Source organism: Lepidochelys kempii, chromosome 6, assembly GCF_965140285.1.
Source record: "Lepidochelys kempii isolate rLepKem1 chromosome 6, rLepKem1.hap1, whole genome shotgun sequence".
Taxonomy (NCBI): Eukaryota; Metazoa; Chordata; order Testudines; family Cheloniidae; genus Lepidochelys; species Lepidochelys kempii.
In genome coordinates, this window is record NC_136385.1 from 19,609,250 (window position 1) to 19,633,693 (window position 24,444).

Below are 24,444 nucleotides of genomic sequence, written 5' to 3' on the forward strand. Positions count from 1 at the left end.
CATAGAAGAATGATGACCTGAGGTATAACTCCCATAAGGCAATGTGCTAATAGGGACATACAGTTGAATGAAATGTTTTGGGTCAGTTCAACAAAAAAGTTCTGATTTAGGTTGAACCAATGCAAATCAAAAAAGAAAAAATCATTTTGATTTTTCTGATGAAAAATCAAAATACTTATGCAAAATCAAAATATTCTCACACACAAAGTTTCTATTTTGCGGAAGCTGCATTTTCCTTCAGGAAATCATTCCAGTGGTAAGTTCTTGACCAGCTCTTGACAATAGTCTCTGCACATGCCATTAGCTGCCAGAGCAAATTCTTCTAGTTTAAGTATTGGAGCGTAAAATGTACATGATCAAGTAACAAACTCAGTTACTGCTACAGACCTGCAGGTCTCGCTCCTCAGGAGAGAACAGGATGCTGCAGGTGCACTCAGCAGGGGGATCTGTAGCTTAGTAGTGACTCCAACAGCCAGGGGGAGGGAAGGAAAATGGAGACAGGAAATCCCTGACAGGTGGCTTTTTCTCACTACTGGTTTGTGGATGGGCAAGGGTCTTTGATAGCAGATGGTTCCTGTCTGCTGCAGGCCATGTAACGGAGAGTGGCACCTTCTCATCATCAAGAGGGAAGACAAGGAAGAGGCTAAACAGCAGGGATGGTGGGAATAAAAGGATAAAACAAACAGCTCTGAGATGAGTCCTATCCATCCACAAACTGATAGGGAGAGTTCTGAGACCTGGATAGAGGCCTGGTGGGGTAGATGGCGACAGAAGCACCTCAGCCCTCCAGGTTATGGATCTGATGTTCTTGGGAGAGAAAAGGGGAACCTGCATTAGGCGTTAGTTTATTGGCTAAGAAAAGGAAATGAGAGCAACTGAGAAGTTAAAGCAGGTAAATTATATTAAGAGGTGAGTCACAGTTTGTAATTACAGATTGTGGCTGTGATGTAATAAATTGCCAGTGTCCTAAAAGTCTTTTCAGGGTACCCAGATTGTCTCTGGGGATCTCCGCTTTGCATCTAATTTCCTTGTAAGAGTCCAAACAGTCAGAGGTGAATGATCATTCCCTGAAACCAAATAGGCTGACAGCTTCTACCCACATGGGCTTTTCCTCTGATGACAGAAAGTGAAGAATGCCTTTAGAATCTCTGACCTCCGGTCATTATATACAATGGCCAGTTGCTTTGAAATTAGCATTTTACAAGGCTTTTTTTTTAAATGAATGAAATATAAAATCCCTCTTACGAAGAAAAGCTTCTGAGAGATTTGTTGTACATCGACACCACCAACTGGAGATCACCACCAATTGTATTTCTCTGTGTTCTTTTTATTTTATTTTATATATATGCCTTAAAACAACTGAATGTTAGAATTAGTTAAAGTGGGATAAATGCGTTAGTGGGAATAAAGAACTGATAACTAAGGATTATAAGTAGATGTAATAAGAAATGTTGGTGATTTGTGTTGTTCCGTGGTATAGTTTCTGGACCCCAGTGCTGGTCTATGTTAACCACTTTCAAGACTGCATGTGTTCTTTGTGTTCAGTACATGCCTAGTATATTTGTTTATCTACACCTGACAGATAAACTGCCTTGTATTTACATATGTGGTTCTGGGGGAATTTATAAAGTGTTGGTCAGTTAAGAGCCCCATGTGTCCTGATCTGAGAAATACTGTCCAAGGTGAAAGCTGACTTGAAAAGAACCTAGCATTAACATTAGTCTGCTAACACTCTGGCTAATCTAGTTTGTTACATTTCAGCTTTAAAATCTAATCAATCCCCTGGCAAATTCATAAAATAGCCCCACATTGACACAGCTGTGGGTTACGCTTGGTATTATATGGTATTGGGCCAATGTCCTTTGCATAGAATTCTACCATGTGCAGCAATTTCATCTCTATTATTATTAAATTAAATTGTAATGGGCTTCTTCTCCCCCAGTGGCTGGGCTGCAGGGGGTTGTGGAGAGAGAGAGAGAGAGGCTGAGGGAATGGGAAATTGAAACAAAGTGTTCTTATGGTCAGTGGTGCTGCCCGTTTCTGCTCCGTGGTAAACAGGTACTGCTGTGTTAAGAGATTTTTCGATTTTAGGTATTGTGCTCTAGCCTCATTCCTTCCCATACCCCTGATGTTACAATATATATTGTACCAGTATGGTTCTATGGTGGGGGTACAAGGGATTATTCCCCTGGCCGGCCATCTACAATTACTTTGTCATGCTGTTGTGAGGTTGGTCATTTTTTGTTTCTTGTCTGAGCCTGTGAAAGGTTGCTTTGGAAGTGGGTAGTACTGGAGCCAAACTGCTCTTCTTGTATCTCCCTGATTCACCATTTATAGATGGCCTTAAACCCACAGCGGCTTTAAGGAGCTTCTTTCTGGGCCTTTCTTTCACATTAATAAGTACTTTTGTAGGGTCATAATTATTTTCTGACATCTAGCTGTATTAGGAAGACAGCCTGAAATATAGGGCATGTATCAGAGGGCTGGTATGAGTCCTAAGGCCTGGGTTAAAGTAATGATCAAAACTTGGTAATATAAAGCAAAGTCAGGTTGTGAACAACAGGCAGGCCCTGCTCACAGAATTTGGCAAGCATAGGACTGATATTGCTAGGCACAGAACACTAGTGCAAGCACATTCCAGAAAGGTGGTACCAGAACACCTTGATACAGGCAAACTCCCCATAGATAACAAGAACATAGTGACCCATCCTAAGGATAAGATCAGGATGACAGCATGACAAATAGGGATGTTATGATCCAACCAACATGTACAATGTAATAGCGGCACCTTGATACGTCAGGAGTGAGGTGTAACTTGTTTGTATCTGTATATAAAAATGTATCGCAGAGGGGCTGTCTTTGTCCAGCTTAGGGGGCACTGGAAAAGCCTGCCACTGACTGAGTTTAGTCCATTGTCAGGGGGCACATATTTGTAGTAAATCCCGTAGTCTACTGGAAATTATTACTGTGCTTCGTTTTCCAATAAACCTGGTCGTGTGCCTTTGTACCTTATATGATTCTGTGATCACTGGGGGTTCTCTTGGGGTCTGCTTTGCCAGCTGTCTATGCAGAGCACACAGAGGGAGCACATGCATGCAGCCAAACAGTTATCAACATTTGACAGAGTGACATCTGACAACAATAGGCAGTATTGCCAATTGCAGAAGTTCAAAAGTCAGACTTCATGATCCCCAAATCATGATTTAAATTAATGCTTTTGTGTTTCTTTTTCTTAGCCTGCTAGTTCCTGAGTGTGTAGGTTACACATGGTTCACATTCTTAATCTTTTCTCCACAATCCTGAGGGCCTAGAAACATAATTATCAATAAATTTTAAGCTGAAATTCTAAATTATTCACATGACTCCAGGAGCTGAGGCCCAAAAATTCCAAGTATTGTAATCATCACAATAAAATGGCAGGTGATGCTTTGCAAAGTGGATTGTGTAATATGGCTTCCGGCACCTAAGTTTCATGAACACATATGGTCAGTAATCAGTAAGGCTAGAATACACCCCACACACAACAGCCAGCATGTGTCTCTTAAAGGGAAGTGTTCTGTTTAACCAGTGCTTTGAAAGCATATGCCACAATATAGTCATCATGCACGAGGACAACCCCCACCCATGACCAATCAATTGGAATTTTGGGCTCTACGTTAATCTCAAGTTAGTTCAGTGCTAGTGCCCAGTGACAATATATATATATATTTTAATTCCCTAAAGCTTTTCTCTCATATGTGTCATCCCAGGGCCATCCTCTACATTCTGAGTAGAACACTCAATTATGAGACGTTAAGGCTCCTTTTGCTGAGACATTTTAACATGCTGTCACAGGGTGCACTGTCCCTTTAAGGGAGCTGCCAGATTTAGCTCTGTGGTCTTGGTTTCTACCCTGATGGGGGTTTCTGGTTGTTGCAATCCAGAGGGACGCCAAAGTGGAACTCTGGTTAAATAGCTCTGCCTTAATAACCTTAACCATATAAAAAAGACAATGTCCATTAAAAAGGCACATTTCTGAAATCAAGAAACACAAGAATGAACACAGCTCCCTGCAAGAGAAAGCCTGGTTGTGCAGTTAAAACCCTGGATGAGAACTTGGGAGATCTGTATTCAGTTCCTGACTCTACCATACACTACCTGTGTGACCTTGGGAAAGTCGTTCCATCTTTCTAGGTCTCATTTTTTCATCTGAAAAGTGGGAATAATATTTCCTTCCCCTTGCCTTTGTCCTGCAATGAGATGGTCACATAGCATAAAGGGCTGTCTCCTCTTTCAGGGTTCTCAGACAAACACCAAACTCCCAAGCAGAAATCTGCCTCCAGAATAGGCTGTAATCAAAGTGCAATGCAGACAGCAAAATCTCTGGCTTCTTACACAATTCACTCCTTCCAAAACTACATCTCCACCAAACCTTGTGAAACCCAATAAAACTAACACAACACGTGTCACCCCAAGACTAAACCTTGCTTAAGTACTAAAAAAGAACTAGGACGACTATAAATGAACTGACTGGTGACACCTGCCAATACAACATGTCTAGTGCCTAACACACTGAGGCCCTGATCGCGGCTGGGGCACTTAAGCAATACTGTAATACACTAATTAAATGACAAATTTTGTTGAATTCAGAGTTAAGGTTGGCAAGTGATAGCTTATGCCCTTCTCACACTTCAGAAAACTAGGAAATAGAGAGTGAAGGTAAACACCCACACAACCTTAACTCTGCCCCCTTGGAGCTGGCAAGAGTCACTTGGAATAAGTGCATGCTCTCCAGATAAATTTACTGTGTTAGGTGTAACTGTATTGAATAGTGGAGGAAGAAGCTGAAGCAGCTGGGAAGAGCTGTGACTGTGATACAAGGAGCTCTGGGTCTGAGTCTTCCTCCTGTATATTCTCAAAAGAAAGAGGTTCGTGTGAACCATGAGGTTCCAGTTGGCATCATTCCAGTAGAGAATTGTGGAGGTTGTGTCAGTAGCAGGGCACTGGGTGCTATGGCTATTGTCAGTAGTGAGGTGGGATGTGAGAGCAGTCTGTGGATTTAATGATGGGTAGGGGAAAGTACAGGTTGAGGTGGTAACCTGTGTGCAAGTCTGAAGGGATTGTAAAGGGTATGAAGGGGTTGTTAAATTTTACAAATGTGGCATTCTCTCAGTGGAGTAGGCTCAGTGTTTGAGTGTAGGGCAAGGGCAGGTAGCATCAGTCCAGCAAATGAAATGACAGATTTCAAACGTGTATGTTATGATCATTCTGAGACATCATTCAGAGAGGGCAGAGTTAAGGTTGTGTGGGCGTTTAACTTAATTTAATTTTTCCCACATATTTAAGTTCATTCTCAGATTTCCCACCTCAAAGTTGAAGGCTCAGACTGGTGTTATATGGCCCATTCAGTTAATGAGATGTTCACAGCTGAAAGAGACTACTGCATGGGGATGAGTATAGCCTGAAAAATAGCTCAGATATATGAACTGCTCCATTCCTTTCAGTGGTTGTTCCCTTCCCCCTCCTCAGCGCTGCAGAGTTTCTGATATGTTCCAAGCGTATCAGTTCTTAGCTCCTTGCCCCAGTCTCAACACTGTGTTCTTGGTGCATCTCTGAACATGCAATTTCAAAGCTAGTGGGCAGGGATTCCCCAGACCTTGGCTCTCATGTGGGGTAGGGAAATGGGCTCAGACACCCACAGCAAGCAATCCCCCTGTCACATGGCTCACATGAGGGCAGCAGGGATGGGGGAGGACACATCGCTGTAGAGGGGCTGCGGAAACACAGGTTGGGGCTCACACAAACTATTTTCCCCCTGTGCCCATTGCAGACCCTCATGTCCCCCTCTCCAGCTCCCATCCGTCTCCTTCCCACTCCTGCTAGACCCCCATTTTCTGAGCCTCAACCCCTCCTCCCACCTATTCTTTCACCCCCAATTGTCCTCCCCTCCTAACGAGCAGTTGCTTGTGTAGTTATTTTATTTTCAAACAATAGTTTCAGCACCTTCTGCATATTCTGCCACACTCAGATCCTATTTCCCTCCAATTAAAATCCCCCTGTAACAGAGGCAGATTGGAGCAATACGCCTGCTTCTTTTACTTCAGATTTCTGCCCTGGGTTGGATTTGGACTCACAGTGCCAGGGGTGGTACACAGATGCAGTTATTGTAACATTCCCCGGAGATACCCAAGTCCTGTGATGGGTGGTTTTCCAGATAGTAGCCTCTCCCTCTCTCTGCCGGCTGTTACTTACTCCAGTCTCTGCAGTTTGAAGTTCGGGTGTGTCAGCCCCTTACACAGCAGCCGCACTCCGGCATCTCCCAGATTATTACCACGCAGGTTCAGCTCTGTCAGGCTCTGGCTGGTTTTGAGAACAGGGGCGAGATCCCTGCAGCCAGCGGCTGTCACACCGCAGCTCCGCAAGCTGCAGGAGAGAGAAAGACGGAGAAGGGGGATCATGATATGAATGGGGACCCTCACAGCTGCTCAAACAGGTGGCCCCACCCACCAGCCACTCTGCCTGACCAATCAGCATCGAGAATGAGCCAGAAATCCTGCTACAGACTCTGTCCGAAGACCCACCTTGTGTCCAGTGAGAAACAAACAGTGGGTGGGACTTCCTGTCTCAACTCCACCCCTTGCCCTTTACCCTTCACCAAGCAACAGCAAGAATAGGGAGAAGGGCCGAGACACCTCCAACCTCTGCCACGGACGAATGAGGAATAACCTTTTGGGAAAGATTCCTTCCTAAGCCCCGCCCCCGTCACCCTTTCCATTGGCCAACCACAATTCAGAAAGAGTAAAAAGTTGCCCTTTAAGACCTGCCCACTCAGCTCCTGACCAATCAGGTTGGTCTTACCACTGATCAGCCCCAGGACGGTACGACCCAATCAGAGCAGGTCCATTGTTACAGGGCAGCTGTAGGGGGAGCCCCCTCCTCAGACAGCTGGGCCAGGCTCAGAGCAGCAGCAGCTGGGAGATCCTGACCCTCCGTGATCCCGGCACAGACGTCTCCTATCTCTGCCCCCCCTCTGACCCTCAGGCCTGGGGAGGAGAGGCAGCTGTGAGACCCAGCACTGGCAGCATCACACCCACCTTCCTCTGAGACCAGGGATCATCAAAGCATGAAAGACAAGGAGAAGAAGATCCCCCTGGCAGGGAGTTCCCCAGGGTTTGAGGAGGAAAGAGCCCCTGAAAGGAGGGTAACTGTGTGACGCTTTTTGCAGCGCCTGTTCCAGAGTCTCTGGTGAGGTTATAAAAGCAGAAGTTTTGCTGGTTTCTGTAACCCCCCTGCAGAGTCTGGGCTCCTGATGGAGCTGCTAGCCAAGTGAAGTGGTAACCATGGCAGCAGGCTGGCTATGTCCATGTGCACTTCAAGGACCACCCGCAAGTATAGCTGTCTTTGTCCTCCTTCGAGGGCTCACAATGAGCACCCTGCACACCCAAACATGATCCCACCCCCACCTGCTAAATCTTGCACACATGTTGAGAAACCCCTTCCACCAGAGCTGTCATCTGCACGGCCTCCTTCATCACCTCATTTGCCTTAGAATATTGTTACTCTGCCAAATGGGGAGGTCTGACGGGACCCCCGGGGTGCAACCTGTAACTGTGGGACTGCGGTATCCCCTTTACTCTCTATTTTGGGTGGTCTCTCACAATGCCAGACTGGTGGCAAGCAGCAAACCCCTCCAGGTGCTCTCACAACTCAGTACAGCTGCGTGTGGAGCCTCATATCCAGCTAGATTGCGTGAATGCTCCCAGAGCCACGCATGAATCACAGAGAAAGGCCTCAACGAAATCCCCCCAGCTCCATGAGTTGAACTTTAGGAATATACCGTCTTGCACTGCTCAAGACCCTTTCTTGAGAAATGGAAGTTTATTGATTGGAAATTAAATGGAAACTCGACATTCACCAGCCTTTGTAAACTGAGCAGATTTACGGAGCACTTCAATCAAACTCTCTGGTAAGGATAAACATTAAACTAAGCCATGGTCTACACTAGGAGTTGTGGTCAAATTTAGCAGCGTTAAATCGATTTAACCCTGTACCTGTCCACACGACGAAGCCCTTTTTTAAAGGGCCCTTAAAATCGATTTCCTTACTCCATCCCCGACAAGGGGATTAGTGCTGAAATCGGCCTTGCTGGCTTGAATTTGGGGTACTGTGGATGCAATTAGATGGTGTTGGCCTCCAGGAACTATCCCAGAGTGCTGCATTGTGACCGCTCTGGACAGGACTCTCAACAGGACAGGAAAAGGCTTGCGAACTTTTGAATTTCAATTTCCTGTTTAGCCAGCATGGCAAACTTCAGGTGACCATCAGCAGAGGTGACCATGATGGAGTCCCAGAATCGCAAAAAAGCTCCAGCATGGACCGAACGGGAGGTACGGGATCTGATCGCTGTATGGGGAGAGGAATCCGTGCTATCAGAACTCCGTTCCAGTTTTCAAAATGCCAAAACATTTGTCAAAATCTCCCAGGAGAATGACAGGACATGAGGACAGAGGCCATAACAGGGACCCAAAGCAATGCCGCGTGAAACTTAAGGAGCTGAGGCAAGCCTACCAAAAACCAGAGAGGTGAATGGCCGCTCTGGGTCCGAGCCCCAAACATGCCGCTTCTATGATGAGTTGAATGCCATTTTAGGGGGTTCAGCCACCACTACCCTAGCTGTGTTGTTTGACTCCTTCAATGGAGATGGAGGCAACATGAAAACAGGTTTTGGGCACGAGGAAGATGATGATGATGAGGTTGTAGATAGCTCACAGCAAGCAGAGAAACCGTTTTTCCCGACAGCCAGGAACGGTTTCTCATACGGACCTGGAGGCAGTACCCCCTGAACCCACCCAAGGCTGCCTTCCGGACCCGCCAGGCAGAGAAGGGACCTCTGGTGAGTGTACCTTTTAAAATACTATACACGGTTTAAAAGCAAGCATGTGTAATGATTAATTTGCCCTGGCATTCGTGGCTCTCCTAGATGTACTCCCAAAGCCTTTGCAAAAGGTTTCTGGGGAGGGCAGCCTTATTCCATCCACCATGGTAGGACACTTTACCACTCCAGGCCAGTGGCACGTACTCGGGAATCATTGTAGAACAAAGCATTGCAGTGTATGTTTGCTGGCGTTCAAACAACATCCGTTCTTTATCTCTCTGTGTTATCCTCAGGAGAGTGATATCGTTCATGGTCACCTGGTTGAAATAGGGTGCTTTTCTTAAGGGGACACTCAGAGGTGCCCGTTCCTGCTGGGCTGTTTGCCTGTGGCTGAACAGAAATGTTCCCCGCTGTTAGCCATGGGGAAGGGGGAGGGGCTAGCCACGCGCTGTGGGGAGGCAAAATGCGACCTTGTAACGAAAGCACATGTGCTATGTATGTAATGTTAACAGCAAGGTTTATCGTGAGAGAATGTACCCATTGTTCTATAAAATGTGTCTTTTTAAATACCACTGTCCCTTTTTTTTTTCTCCACCAGCTGCATGTGTTTCAAGGATCACAGGATCTTCTCCTTCCCAGAGGCTAGAGAAGATTAGAAGGCGAAAAAAACGCACTCGTGATGAAATGTTCTCTGAGCTCATGCTGTCCTCCCACATTGACAGAGCACAGACGAATGCATGGAGGCAGACAATGTCAGAGTGCAGGAAAGCACAAAATGACTGGGAGGAGAGATGGCAGGCTAAAGAGAGGAAGTGGCGTGCTGAAGAGAGGGCTGAAGCTGAAAGGTGGCGGCAGCGTGATGAGAGGAGGCAGGATTCAATGCTGAGGCTGCTGGAGGATCAAACCAATATGCTCCAGCGTATGGTTGAGCTGCAGGAAAGGCAGCAGGAGCACAGACCGCCGCTACAACCCCTCCTCCCCAAGTTCCATAGCCTCCTCACCCAGACGCCCAAGAACGCGGTGGGGGGGGCCTCTGGCCACCCAGCCACTCCACCCCAGAGGACTGCCCAAGCAACAGAAGGCTGGCATTCAATAAGTTTTAAAGTTTTAAACTTTTAAAGTGCTTTGTGGCCTTGTCCTTCCCTCCTCCACCACCTCTCCTGGGTTACCTTGGTAGTTATCCCCCTATTTGTGTGATGAATGAATAAAGAATGTATGAATGTGAAGCAACAATGACTTTATTGCCTCTGCAAGTGGTGATCGAACGGAGGTGGGGACGGTTGTTAGCTTACAGGGAAGTAGAGTGAACCAAGGGGCGGGGGGGTTTAATCAAGGAGAAACAATCAGAACTTTCACACCGTAGCCTGTCCAGTCATGAAACTGGTTTTCAAAGCTTCTCTGATGCTCACCATGCCCTCCTGTGCTCTTCTAACCGCCCTGGTGTCTGGCTGTGCGTAACCAGCAGCCAGGTGATTTGCCTCAACCTCCCACCCCGCCATAAATGTCTCCCCCTTACTCTCACAGATATTGTGGAGCACACAGCAAGCAGTAATAACAGTGGGAATATTGGTTTCGCCGAGGTCTAACCGAGTCAGTAAACTGCGCCAGCGCGCTTTTAAATGTCCAAATGCACATTCTACCACCATTCTGCACTTGCTCAGCCTGTAGTTGAACAGCTCCTGACTACTGTCCAGGCTGCCTGTGTATGGCTTCATGAGCCATGGCATTAAGGCGATAGGCTGGGTCTCCAAGGATAACTATAGGCATTTCAACATCCCCATTGTTTATTTTCTGGTCTGGGAATAAAGTCCCTTCCTGCAGCTTTTGAAACAGACCAGATTTCCTGAAGATACGAGCGTCATGTACCTTTCCCGGCCATTCCACATTGATGTTGGTGAAACGTCCCTTGTGATCCACCAGTGCTTGCAGCAATATTGAAAAGTACCCCTTGCGGTTTATGTACTCGCCGGCTTGGTGCTCCGGTGCCAAGATAGGGATATGGGTTCCATCTATGGCCCCACCACAGTTAGGGAATCCCATTGCAGCAAAGCCATCCACTATGACCTGCACATTTCCCAGGGTCACTACCCTTGATAGCAGCAGATCTTTGATTGCGTGGGCTACTTGCATCACAGTAGCCCCCCACAGTAGATTTGCCCACTCCAAATTGATTCCCGACTGACCGGTAGCTGTCTGGCGTTGCAAGCTTCCACAGGGCTATTGCCACTTGCTTCTCAACTGTGAGAGCTGCTCTCATCTTGGTATTCATGCGCTTCAGGGCAGAGGAAAGCAAGTCACAAAGTTCCATGAAAGTGCCCTTATGCATGCGAAAGTTTTGCAGCCACTGGGAATCGTCCCAGACCCGCAACACTATGAGGTCCCACCAGTCTGTGCTTGTTTCCCGGGCCCAGAATCGACGTTCCACGGCATGAACCTGCCCCATTAGCACCATGATGCCTGCATTGCCAGGGCCCATGCTTTGAGAGAAGTCTGTGTTCATGTCCTCATCACTCTCGTCACCGTGCTGACATCGCCTACTCGCCCGGTTTCGCTTTGCCAGGTTCTGGTGCTGCATATACTGCTGGATAATGCATGTGGTGTTTAATGTGCTCCTAAATTGCCAAAGTGATCTGAGCGGGCTCCATGCTTGCTGTGGTAATGCGTCTGCACAGAAAAAAGGCGCGGAACGATTGTCTACCATTGCTCTGATGGAGGGAGGGGCGACTGACGACATGGCTTACAGGGTTGGCTTACAGGGAATTAAAATCAACAAAGGAGGTGGCTTTACATCAAGGAGAAACAAAAACAACTGTCACACAGAATGTCCCCCTCAAGGATTGAACTCAAAACCCTGGGTTTAGCAGACCAATACTCAACCTACTAAGCTATCCCTCCCTCTCGTATTTCCTGGCTGCTCGGCAGCAGATGGTGCAATAGGACTGCTAGCCATCCTCATCTCCTGCCTGCTCGGCAGAAGATGGTACAATAGGACTGCCTACAGGACTAAAGAGAATGACCTGGTCGAGTCACTCCTAATTTAGTCCCTGCGCCCATGTCTGCCCAGGCGCTCTTGACCGACCTTACTGAGGCAGCCAGGAGCACCTCGGACAAGACGATGACGGCTACCAGTCCTACTGTACCGTCTGCTGCCACAAGGCAATGGGTTGCTGCTGTTGTGTAGCAATGCAGTACCGCATCTGCCAGCACCCAGGAGACGTATGGTGACAGTGAGCTGAGCGGGCTCCATGCTTGCCGTGGTATGGCGTCTACACAGGTAACTCAGGAAAAAAGGCATAAAACGATTGTCTGCTGTTGCTTTCACAGAGGGGGGGAGGGCCTGATGACACATACCCAGAACCACCCGCGACAATGTTTTTTGCCCCATCAGGCACTGGGATCTCAACCCAGAATTCCAATGGGCAGCGGAGACTGTGGGAACTGTGGGATAGCTACCCACAGTGCAACATTCCGGAAGTCTACGCTTGCCTCGGTACTGTGGAAGCACTCCACTAAGTTAATGCACTTAATGCACTTAGAGCATTTTGTGTGGGGGGACACACAATCCACTATATAAAAATGATTTCTAAAAAAACGACTTCTATAAATTCGACCTAATTTCATAGTGTAGACATACCATAGGTTTATTGATTACAAAAGGTTGATTTTAAGTGATTAGAAGTGATAGGCAAAAAGTCAGAGTTAGTTACCAAAGAAAACAAAATAAGTGCACAGTCTGAATCTTAAACCTGTAAGACACTAGGTAGTATTTAGAGCAAGCAGTTTTCTCACCCCACTGGATGTTATAGTTCATAAAACACCGGGAGCTAGTATCTGGGCGTTTCCCAAACCCACAGCATATTTTAATGACAACCTTATAACACAATTTTCATAACTTTATATTCATTAGTGATATACAAATTTAGATGGAACAATGGGTTTCAGCAGATCATAACCTTTCCCATGATACCTTACATGGCCTGCTTTGTATGCAATATCACAGTTACATACAAATGATGAATATGGGGGTCACAGGGCGCTCCCTCAGAGTGTACAGTGTCACAGAAGGGAAATCTCCTCATTTGGGAGAGAAAAAAGCCCCTGAATTTGTATAAGGGAGAGAAGCTGAAATCTGATGAGGTTCAATAAGGATAAGTGCAGGGTCCTGCACTTAGGACTGAAGAACCCAATGCACAGCTACAGACTAGGGACCGAATGGCTAGGCAGCAGTTCTGCGGAAAAGGACCTAGGGGTGACAGTGGACGAGAAGCTGGATATGAGTCAGCAGTGTGCCCTTGTTGCCAAGAAGGCCAATGGCATTTTGGGATGTATAAGTAGGGGCATAGCGAGCAGATCGAGGGACGTGATCGTTCCCCTCTATTCGACATTGGTGAGGCCTCATCTGGAGTACTGTGTCCAGTTTTGGGCCCCACACTACAAGAAGGATGTGGATAAATTGGAGAGAGTCCAGCGAAGGGCAACAAAAATGATTAGGGGTCTGGAACACATGACTTATGAGGAGAGGCTGAGGGAGCTGGGATTGTTTAGCCTGCAGAAGAGAAGAATGAGGGGGGATTTGATAGCTGCTTTCAACTACCTGAAAGGGGGTTCCAAAGAGGATGGCTCTAGACTGTTCTCAATGGTAGCTGATGACAGAACGAGGAGTAATGGTCTCAAGTTGCAGTGGGGGAGGTTTAGATTGGATATTAGGAAAAACTTTTTCACTAAGAGGGTGGTGAAACACTGGAATGCGTTACCTAGGGAGGTGGTAGAATCTCCTTCCTTAGAGGTTTTTAAGGTCAGGCTTGACAAAGCCCTGGCTGGGATGATTTAACTGGGAATTGGTCCTGCTTCGAGCAGGGGGTTGGACTAGATGACCTTCTGGGGTCCCTTCCAACCCTGATATTCTATGATTCTATAAGCCCCCGTGCCTTGGTGAGCACCCAGAGTCTATAAGGGTTTGAGGAGACCCCAACGTATTTTGGAGGCAGAAGAGGAGCCTGCAATGGAGGGAGGGGAGAGATTCTAAGATTGGGTTGAAGAAGGGGAGAAAAAATCCAAAGGCATAGGTGGGAATCTGAGGGGATGAAGCCTAATTTGGGGAGGGGTGAAGAGAAGAGGGCATCCAAGTTGAAGTAGAAGAGAAGAACCCCACAAGATTTAAAGGCTAAAAGAGAGAGGGGGAGAGAGGACACCTGCGAAGGTGAGGAGAGAGTCCATCGTTACTGAGCTCAGAGGCAAGAATAACCCGATTTTTCCTTCTAACACAATGTTAAGTGGAAAATAAAGGGTTTTCAGTCCTGATTTAATGATAAATCTGAATGGAAACTTAATCCCGGCGCTGCTCATGCCCCTCCATACATTCTCCAATTGACTCAAGTTGATGCTGGGTTTTAGAATATAGTTGTGTATGCATCTGTTGGCAAATAATCATATCTATTTAGGGTGTTCTGGTTTCGATGCACTTCTATATTAATATGTAATTTGAGACACTAGAAAGTTATTCCAGTGCAGAACTCCAGATGAACACCATGAATGCTCTTATTATTCTAATTGCGTATAATTTTGCCTTTGAAATGTCTGAAGACCTTCAAATATACTGGAAATGGCACCTGACATTTCAAAAATATTTGGGAGACGGCCACCCTCCACCTCCAGGCAACTCTACCTGGATTTTGTTTTGCCTCTTTATAGCTTTCAGATGTTTGTTTGTGTCTGGTCTGGTCAGCAGTCAGAGCTTTTTGAATTTTTCTGACACACTTCAACAAATCACGTGTATCATGGTCAGAAAATCTATCAGTAGTACTGGCCCTAATTTTTAAATGCTGATTGTTAAGGAGCCCTACTTGAAAAAGCACAACCATATAAAAGAGAGGCTGTGTCCAATCCAAAAAGCACATTTCTGAGACAGAAAATACAAGAGAATAACAATGTTTCTCTGCAGGAGAAAGGATGCTTTTGTACATAAAGCCCTGGACTAGAACTCAGAAATCTGTGGTTCAGCTCCTGGCTCTACCACCCACTCCCTCATGTGACTTTGGGCAAGTCACTCTATCTTTATGGGTCTCAATTTTCCATCTGGAAAATGGGAATAATTATATTTTCTTCCCCCATTCTTTGTCTTTCTGGTCTCTTATAGCAGGGTGATGCTATAGTTAAAGGTTTAGACCACGTTTCTGTTTAAAATTCAACTCTTCTAACCATGCTAAAATACACACAGTTACTCAGATTGCCTTGAAAGTTGGGTGAGCCTCATGAGTGCCTGGATTCTGTACGTGTTCCAAACTTTTAGATGTTTGACTAAGTTGTTCCCAAGATACAGTCTCAGGGGAAAAAACAGCTTTTCTTAAAGATGACAGATTTCAGCAGCCTTTCTGTGCTCTTAGGGTGTGTCTACACTGCAGTTAGACGCCCACTATTCATAGATTCATAGATATTTAGGTCAGAAGGAACCATTATGATCATCTAGTCTGACCTCCTGCACAATGCAGGCCACAGAATGTCACCCACCACTCCTGCAAGAAAACTCTCACCTATGTCTGAGCTATTGAAGTCCTCAAATCGCGGTTTAAAGACTTCAAGGAGCAGAGAATCCTCCAGCAAGTGACTCGTGCCCCATGCTACAGAGGAAGGTGAAAAACCTCCAGGGCCTCTTCCAATCTGCTCTGGAGGAAAATTCCTTCCCAACCCAAATACGGCGATCAGCTAAACCCTGAGCATATGGGCAAGATTCACCAGCCGAATACTACAGAAAATTCTTTCCTGGGTAACTCAGATCCCACCCCATCTAATATCCCATCACAGGCCATTGGGCCTATTTACCATGAATATTTAATTACCAAAACCATGTTATCCCATCATACTATCTCCTCCATAAACTATTGGCCTGTGCGAGCTGGTTTGGGCCCCGGGGATCAGGATATGAGGATGTTTAATTGCAGTATAGACTTCCAGGCTCTGGTTGCCAACTTAGGCTCTGGGATCCTCTGACCTCAAAAGTCCTAGAGCTCAGGCTCCAGCCAGCGCCCGGAAACCTACACTGAAATTAAACAGCCCTCGCAAGCCCAAGTCAGCTGATACAGGCCAGCCATCGGTTTTTAATTTCATTGTGGACATGCCCACAGAAAGCGATTAAACCAGGGCTCAGATCATTGCGCCAGGGTGCCCAGAGCTCAAGGGTTCCTCCAACAGAGAGTCTGGCACCCTCTGGAGAAAATTAAATTAAAACTTTATGTGAAACATATTTTGCTTCTCTACATTACAATATCAGAAGCCTCCCCTTCCAAATGACATTTTAAATGGATTAAACTGATCATGTGTGGACAGAGGAGTTAACAGGATTGTTCGCCTTAGCTATTCTATGGAAATAGGATAGCTTAAAAGAATAGTCAGTCGTCCTTTGATCTTAACCCCAAGTCAGTTTGACCTCTCACTTGGGCAGACATTTGGAAAAAAAAGGATAGCAGATTGTTAAAATGTGTGTCTGGGGAATGTGTTATTTTGGGGAAATGTAATCAAGTACTTTTGCAAAAAAATAATTACATGAATGCTTGCTGGAAGGGAGGGATATTTTACGGGTCCAGAAGTGTGGGAATAAGGTTGAGAAGGATTTGGGGCTGCACTGTGGGGAGGGGGATAAATGGGGTGGGTGGCAGAGGAGGTGAGGGAGCTGGAAGACTCAGGTGAGGAGGTAGGACACATGGCGTGAGTGGCAGGGTGTTTGGGGGAGCATAAAGAGACAGGTGCCTGTTAGCCCCACATTCTTCCCTTCTGTGTGTGCCAGGATCTGGGGTGTCTGAGCCCCCTCCCTACCCCCCGCATGTGAGCCAGGTTTTGGAGGGTTTGCATTTCTAAGGGTGTCTGAGTCCCGCTCCCTCCGTTTGTGTGCCAGGATCAGGGGAAGCCCCGCCCCACTGGGTGGGTAGTTTAGAACTAGCATGCTCCAAGCAAGCACCAAGCACACTGCTGAGACTGGGATGAGAAGCTGGGCACGGGTACACTTCACCAGGCCAGATTAACCTTTTTCTGGGCCTGGCACCAAACATATTTGTGAACCCCCATGGGGGCAGTGGGGCAGGGCATGGAGCGGGTGGCCCCATTCCCCCCAGCACAGCCTCAGGGCACTGTTCACAAACCGGCAGCCACCAGACGTAAACTGACCGACCTGGCCCTGCACTGTCCGCGCACCCTGTACCCTGGAGGCAGACCTGAGCTGAGTCATACACACACCGCTGAGCACCCTCCTCACTCAGAGACCCCCCCACAGACCCCTATGCCCAGCGCCGCTCTGCTGAGACTCCCACACAGACCCAATCCTAGCACCGCCCTTCCCAGAGACTCCCTAACAGACACCCCACAACTGCACAAAGCCCTGCACACCATCCCTGCCCACAGACTCCCCCAGTGCCCAGCGCCCCTTCTCTGCCTCCCCACCACACTGCACAGTGCCCCACCAGACCCCCTATACCCAGTGCCCCAAAATACACAACCCTCCCCCAACCCCCACTGCCCAGAAACCCCATACACAGACCCCTCAGAAACCCACTCCCTTGAGTCCTGCCCCTCGGCTGCACTCACCAACCCCACTGGGTGTCTACTGGACTGACCTGGCAGCATGGGTGGGGCTGGTCGCGGAGCGGGGATCGCTCCAATCCCTCAGGGATGGTGTGATCATCCATGTCGGATCGGGGCCTGCCCAGGCCAGGTTCCCTCAGGACCCACTTGGCTGGTGGGGTCCAGCCGAGCCCCCCCGTGCTGCTCCCCTGCCCACTGGCCGAGACTGACTCAGCCTTTGCACTGGTCCCAGGTGGCTCGTGCCAAGGATCGTGGGTGGGTCCCCACATGTCCCTGGCAGCAGTATTTGGAGCCAGAACCGCACTGGGGAGTGGGGCAGACCCCTGGAACATGACCCCCACAAGCTCACCCTGCCCAGGTACACCCACTGGCCCCATGGACACCATCCTTGCCCAGCTCACATGGCAGAATCCAGCTTCTGACCGGTGACTGGGACCTGCTGGCTGGGACCTGCTCATAGAGCAAGGCCTGGGTGCTGGACTTCTCCAGTGATAGGGACCAGACCCAGTCGTGTGGATGGGTTAGACAGGTCCATAATGGGCCCCTTCCCAGTGTGGGTCTGGCGCCATTGTAAACCCAGTACTGTGCTTGACCCATATGAGGAATTGTCTAGCACTGGGGAGGGAGGGAGACTCACTGACATGAATGGTGCAATTCATACATCTCAGAGCCATAGAATCATAGAAGCATAGAATATCTGGGTTGGAAGGGACCTCAGGAGCTCATCTAGTCCAACCCCCTGCTCAAAGCAGGACCAACACCAACTAAATCATCCCAGCCAGGGCTTTGTCAAGCCTGACCTTAAAAACTTCTAAGGAAGGAGATTCCACCACCTCCCTAGGGAACGCATTCCAGTGTTTCACCACCCTCCTAGTGAAAAAGTTTTTCCTAATATCCAACCTAAACCTCCGCCACTGCAACTTGAGACCATTACTCCTTGTTCATTGTTTCAGGCTGCGTTCATCTCCATGGGGAGAACATCTCATTGAGATTAATGGGGTGCTTAACACATCTTTGAGTCTGAAGTTCTACCCTAGGCAGAAATCTCAGAATGAAATTTAAATATTTGGGAAAAATCTCCCTCTGTTGAAGTTTTATTGTTTATTTTGGAGAAATGTCACCTAAGCACAGTAGAATATTCAGAAGGGTCTGACACTGTTGTTGAACAGAAAACAAATGATACACGTGACTGCTCACAGGGGAGAGGATTGATTAAGGTGTGAGAGCAGGTAGCAATATGGGAAGGAGAGTCTGAGTCTGCAGCAAAGAATGGGGTGTTATGGAGCGGGGGACACATGGGAACGAGTGGTGGGGGGAGATGCTTTGGTGAGCTCAGATAAGAGAGAGGGGTAGGGATTAGGGGGAGTGGAGAAGTAGGAGGGGTTTGAGAATATTGTAGCCCAGTTGGCCAGCTTACCTCTATTATATTAACTGCTTTGCTTTATATTCTGCTTTATTATATACAGCAGTAGAGCAAGGAACCTACAGGCTCGTATCCTGTAAGGCACTGGCTTCAGCAGTTAGCATGGGGCTTGAGGCCTACGACCTCTGGCACAGATAAACTCAGGTAACTCATAAATTTTGGGAAACTAGAAGTAGAGTGTAGGGAGGAATTTTGTCCATAATGAGATTAGCCAACCACAGAATATGAACTAAGACCAGCTTCTGGAGGTTTTGGATGGGAGATCTGACTGCAAGAGTGCCAAGGCAATGAATTGACATATATGATAATGGGGTGAAATCATGAACATACTAACCTGTACAAGAAGGACATCTGAACATTGATAAGGGGAGGTGGAAATACAAATAAGGAAAAGGGGAGAAACCCCTACTGAATAGGCATTAGACACGGTAAATGTCAGTTTAACATATTATAAAAGTGGCATCCCAGCCTGTGGGTGGGTGGGAGAGAGAGAGAGATGTAGCCCTTAGGAGGGGCCAGAATGATGGCCTCTGGTGAAGATGAGGAAGATGACTGTGATGAAGAAGATAATGGCTAACATTTCATGTTGTCCTGCAAGGATGGTGTGAGTAGGGATGTTCTGATGTACCTTCTGTAGTATCTCTATCTACCTTATTGAGTTAGAGTGTGTGCGACTTTGCTAAATGTACTAAGAAATTCTATATTTGTAAATATAAAAGAGTTCCTATAATGTGAGTGTTGCACCTGTGCATATCGGGGTTCCCAACTATCTAATAATTTTAATGATACTGGGCCTGATCTTGGGACAACAACCTGTCTACCCTCAAAGTAATAACTGGAAATTTATATTCATAATCTATAGATCAAGCTACAATGTGAGTGGTAGCAGAAGATGGGGGTTTAAGTGAGGGGTCCTGTCAGCACTGCATTTTCCCCTTCTGTGTGTGTGCTGAGATCTATGGGACACCTACCCCTTTACAGGGCTCGGAGTCCCTCTCCCTGCCCACTGTAAGTTTTGGGAGCTGAGGGACCCTGGTCTTCTTGGGGGATCTGAGCTCCCCTCCCTGAACGTCCCCTCCCTGAACGTCCCTGGGTGGGAATGAAGGTAACAAATTTAACATCTGAAATCCAGACAAGGAATAATTAAAATTCACATCACCCCTGTGTGGGGGGAAGGGGGAGGCTGGCCAGAATGTGTGAGGGGAGTGTCCCAGTTTGGAGGAGGGGTGGATTGGGTGGACCTGGGACATGGCTGGGGACGTCTAGCTGAAGCAGGGGCAGGAGTTCCAACTGGAGCTGGATAGTGGGAGTGAGGGGCCCAGCTCTGTGTGCGGTTTGGACTGTGTAACCAAGGGAGTGTACAGCCCTCCATTAAGCGGCTGCCTGTGATATGCGCATTCAGCAGCATAGGGCAGGAGACAGCAAGGAGATGCTTCTTACATGTTAATGGCTTCTACAGTGCCAACCAATGGCTTCATGCAGTGGTTCCCAAACTGGGGTTTGTGAACTCCTGGAGGTTCGCGAAATGTTACAGGGGGCTCTTGAGGATTTGTTTTGCTGTTTTTCAAATTAAATAGGCTGCTAGTGTTGTTTTTAAAGTTATTATGAAGAACAAATTTAAGCTTTGTTGTATCGTGCGTTGTTTGCCTGGACTGCTCAAGACCTGAATGCTTGTGTAGGAGGAACTCTTTGAGTTGGCTTCTTAAATCCCTTCATGCTGTTTCACATTTGATACTCCTTGATGAAACATAGGAGCCTTGTCTTATAACTGGCTTAATCAAAGTGATACAAGCTAGAAAAGTGAGATCTTGGAAGAGTGTTGCCGTTTTCATAATGTAATAAAAATACTGTAGTGATAAATAATTAATAATAAATAGCATAATAAGCATGTCATAAAACAAATTTTATATCTCCTAGATCACTGCTTTTATAATTTATGCTCAGGTAAGGGAGAAAATCCCTGCACACATTCATTTTTAGGAGGGGGTTCACGAGACTTGACATTTTAGTGAAAGGGTTCGTGAGTTGTTAAAGTTTGGGAACCACTGGCTTAATGGGATGGGAAAGAGACCGGGAGCTGGAAATATTGGTTCAGGGACTACATGTTGCAGGGAATGTTTGTGTCGAGGGTGAAGAAGGAGAAAGACACACCAGTCTTCTCTCACATGCTAAAAGTTATGTAACAAACCTGTAATAAAACTGTCAAGGTTTTGGGACATGGAGCATGGAAGAGATTTCTCTCACTCGTCCTGTTAGCGGCTGCTCATTGTAAACATTTCGAAGTATGACCACTATCCCCTTTCCGCTATAACAAAATGTATGGGCGACAGAGGAGCACTGAGGGAATCACAAAGCAACGATGCATTCTTGTGGAAAGACCATTGGACTGGAACTATGCCTAGCTCTGCCGCTGGTGCTGAGTGAGCTTGGGCACCTGTAACAGCACCACCTGGGGGCACCTTCCATAACAACATGTACAGTGCCTAGCACAGTGAGGCCCTGATCTCAGCCAAGGCATTTTACCACGACTGCAATTCACTAATAAATAATTTTATTAAAGTTCACGTTACACAGGTTTAAAGGAAAGGTACTGTACATCTGGGGTGAAGCTTGGGTTATGAAAAATTAAAAATCTTGATTATAAAGCTGATGAGATACATTGGGTACATACCAAGCATTGTTCCAGATTAATGTGTGTGAGTTTTTAAAAGTGGTAGGGAATAAGTGTTCTCAGGTACGTTGTTTTGGGCCTCGTGATTGAACACGTCCTTGAAGTAGGAGAAGAGTCTCTCAGATGGGATAGCGCAGTAGGATGAGGGCCCGTCAAGGATCTCTCTCATGGCTTTCGGACGGTTCATCCTGTAGAGATTCTGGATATGGGATGCAGCCACTGGGTCGTAGCAGCAGCTGGCATTCCTTCTCCTGCCTTCTCTGGTGTTGTTGTTACGGTTTGGTGCAGGAAACCTGCGAGCGGTCTACATGCCCTCCTGGGGTTCGCTGCTCCCGGATGCGATTTCCACAGACAGTTCCACGGTCAGTCTGTCCATAAGGGCATCAAAGTCTTCGAAGGAGTCCGTCTTCTCCAGCTCCTCCATCCAGGCTTTTTGCCATGGTGTGGCAGCCCTTGCCCATGGCTGCTGCTCCTCTGGCTGCCCCATCTGGGAAGGCTCGGGCTGGGAAGCTGCTGCAGGGACAACCTGCTGCCTTGTTACCTCCCGAAGTTAAGACTGGTTCTCAGTTGGATCTTGAGGCAGGGTCACTGGTGTGGTAGGGGGGACTTCTCCCAGTGTTGCTGGGGCAGTGCTGGCTCTTTCAGGAGGGAGGGGAGTTCTGGAAGTGCTGGTGTTGGATCTCAGAGGAAAGCAGTCTTGCTTGGAAGCACTGGGACCGGTGCTGGTTCTCCTGTGGGCGATTTTCAGCTGGGGGTCCTTGGTGGAACACGGGACCTTCTGCGGACGGGGTCTCGCTGGGCGGCCCTGGAGGTAGTGCTGTGTCTCCTAGGGGCGAGGTCCTGCTGTGCGGTCTGGGGTCTGCGGGCAGCTCCTCCATCGGCTGCGTCTCACCGGGAAGCCTGTGAGGCGGTGCTGGCTGCTCCGATGGCAGCGTGGTGCGAGGTTACATGCGGGGGAGCACTGACCCGTCTCATGTCGGTTTTGAGCTGGATGATCTGTATGAGGTCACTTAGCCATCTAGTGAGGTTGCTGCCTTGCAAAAGGGCATTGATCCTCCTCACAGTGTGGTCCAGCATGGGGATTCTGGAGATAGGGCTGACCCTTCTGGCTGTTTGTCGGTCCCCGGGATGGGGATTGTCCTTCCCTCGGTAGGTGGTTGGGATGCCCTTTGTGGCTCTGGGGACGCTGGCTGGGGTGCTGCAGCCGGAGCTAAAACTACAGGTTGTTCCTCCCTGGTCTGGCACCCTGAACCCGGGAATTTTCCAGATCAGGGGAGGTCTATGCTAGCCCCTCTGCTGCTGCCAGCTGCAGGGCTCTGCTCTGGCGGCAGGGGCCAGCCCGGCATTGACCTAGCGGGGACTGGTGGGGTGGAGGGGGCGCTCGGGGGAAGAGGTGGGGCGGCTGCGGAGACAGGAATGCAGCCCCGTGGCCAGCAGTGGGTTGCCAGGAGTATGGTCGTGGGGCTGCACTCCTGGCCCCACTGCCAGCTGCAATGCTGTGCTCCCGGCACCCAGCCAGGAGGCTACACAGCCACCTTGCCTTGTCTTCCCCCAAGAGCCAATCAAAGATATGGTGAAAAACCTCCTCATGGAAATTTGTTTCCATTGTAAACTAAAAAAATCCCTGTCACACAAACTTAAACCTTTGTGTTTAGTCTCTACTCAAAAGTGGTCACATAAACAAGCAATTTCTGCAGAAATATGCCTACAGTTATGTTCTGCTTTGGGTCATGCCTCACACCTGATATTGAGTGTAAGAAGGGTGGAGGAAAATGGATGTTTGTTTTAATAAAAGAATCAGTCATTGTCTGATTTTTTTCCTTAAATCAGATTAATTGAAATTGGACTTTTTATTTAAATCAAATCTATTTTGCTTTTAAAATATTTACAATTAAATAAGAAATTATAACATCCTGTGTTAAAGCATAAACTACTATAATCTGTATATAAATTTAAATTAAATAAAAATGATATTCAAGAAGTATGTGTTTTCTGATGAACTGGTAGAAGTTATCCGCTGAGCACCTGGAAGCTCTGAGAATACCACCTCAACATAGGGATCGGCTTCTGGCTCCCAGCTGCAGAGCTGAAAAGTCTGGAAGCACCAGCTCCCTACCTTTAAGGCTCCTGGCTCAGCCACTGTTCCCAGGGCTTCTAGGTTCCCATGGCTTCTAGAATCCTGATTCACAATCAATCCACTAGGGCTGACAGGGAGCCAGAAGTCTAGAAGCCATGGGAGCCGTGGCTGAGCTAAAAGAGTGGTTTTCAACTTCTTTGGTCTCAGGACCCATTTGTAAACTTCGATGGCCTGTCGCGAGCCAGTAAATAGATTCAGTGCAAAAATGTCTGGCTTATGAAATATTTCTAACCTAATTTCTAATACTTATATACCACATTAGTCTACATCTTAGTCTCATCCAGAAACCTGCCAGTAGCGTCCGGGGTATATTTCCCTTCAGGGAGTTCAGGTCCCAAAGAATCCATGAGTTTTTCATCCCACACTCTCAGACTCAGAGTCACGACTGACCTCGAGGGCGGGGGGGAACCTCAGAGAGACTGTAGGGAGTGGGCTGCCGGGACTGAGGGTACTAATACCTAAGAATTCCCCATGCCTCCAACCAAAGAATGACCCTCAGCAGCACCTGCAGCCATGTGCTCCCCGACTGCACTGACCAAACTAATCCACTGGGGCCTTCAATAGCTGTTTTTTATTCTGGAGTTTTGCCAAAAAGTCAGAATCCACAGCCAAAGCCGTGGAAACCACAGCGACAGGCCCAGTCTCCATTTCTCAGACAGGCTCAGGCTAAGAGTCCACTGAATCAGGAGCCACAGAGCCACTAATACCATCACCCCTGGGTGTAAAGGGGCCACTAACCCCCTTCCCTCCAGAACCAACATCCCCAGAGACAGCTGGAGCCTGCTGGC

General features: G+C 47.6%; 1 protein-coding gene across 1 annotated transcript in view; it reads right to left on the reverse strand.

Moving 5' to 3' along the window:
• Positions 1–24,444, reverse strand: part of LOC140912510 (NACHT, LRR and PYD domains-containing protein 12) — a 181,261-nt gene that overhangs the window by 17,420 nt on the left and 139,397 nt on the right. Inside the window, exon 10 of the mRNA XM_073346997.1 lies at positions 6,232–6,402. Coding sequence (XP_073203098.1) covers positions 6,232–6,402 — 171 coding nt within the window. The remainder of the gene's footprint in view (positions 1–6,231; positions 6,403–24,444) is intronic.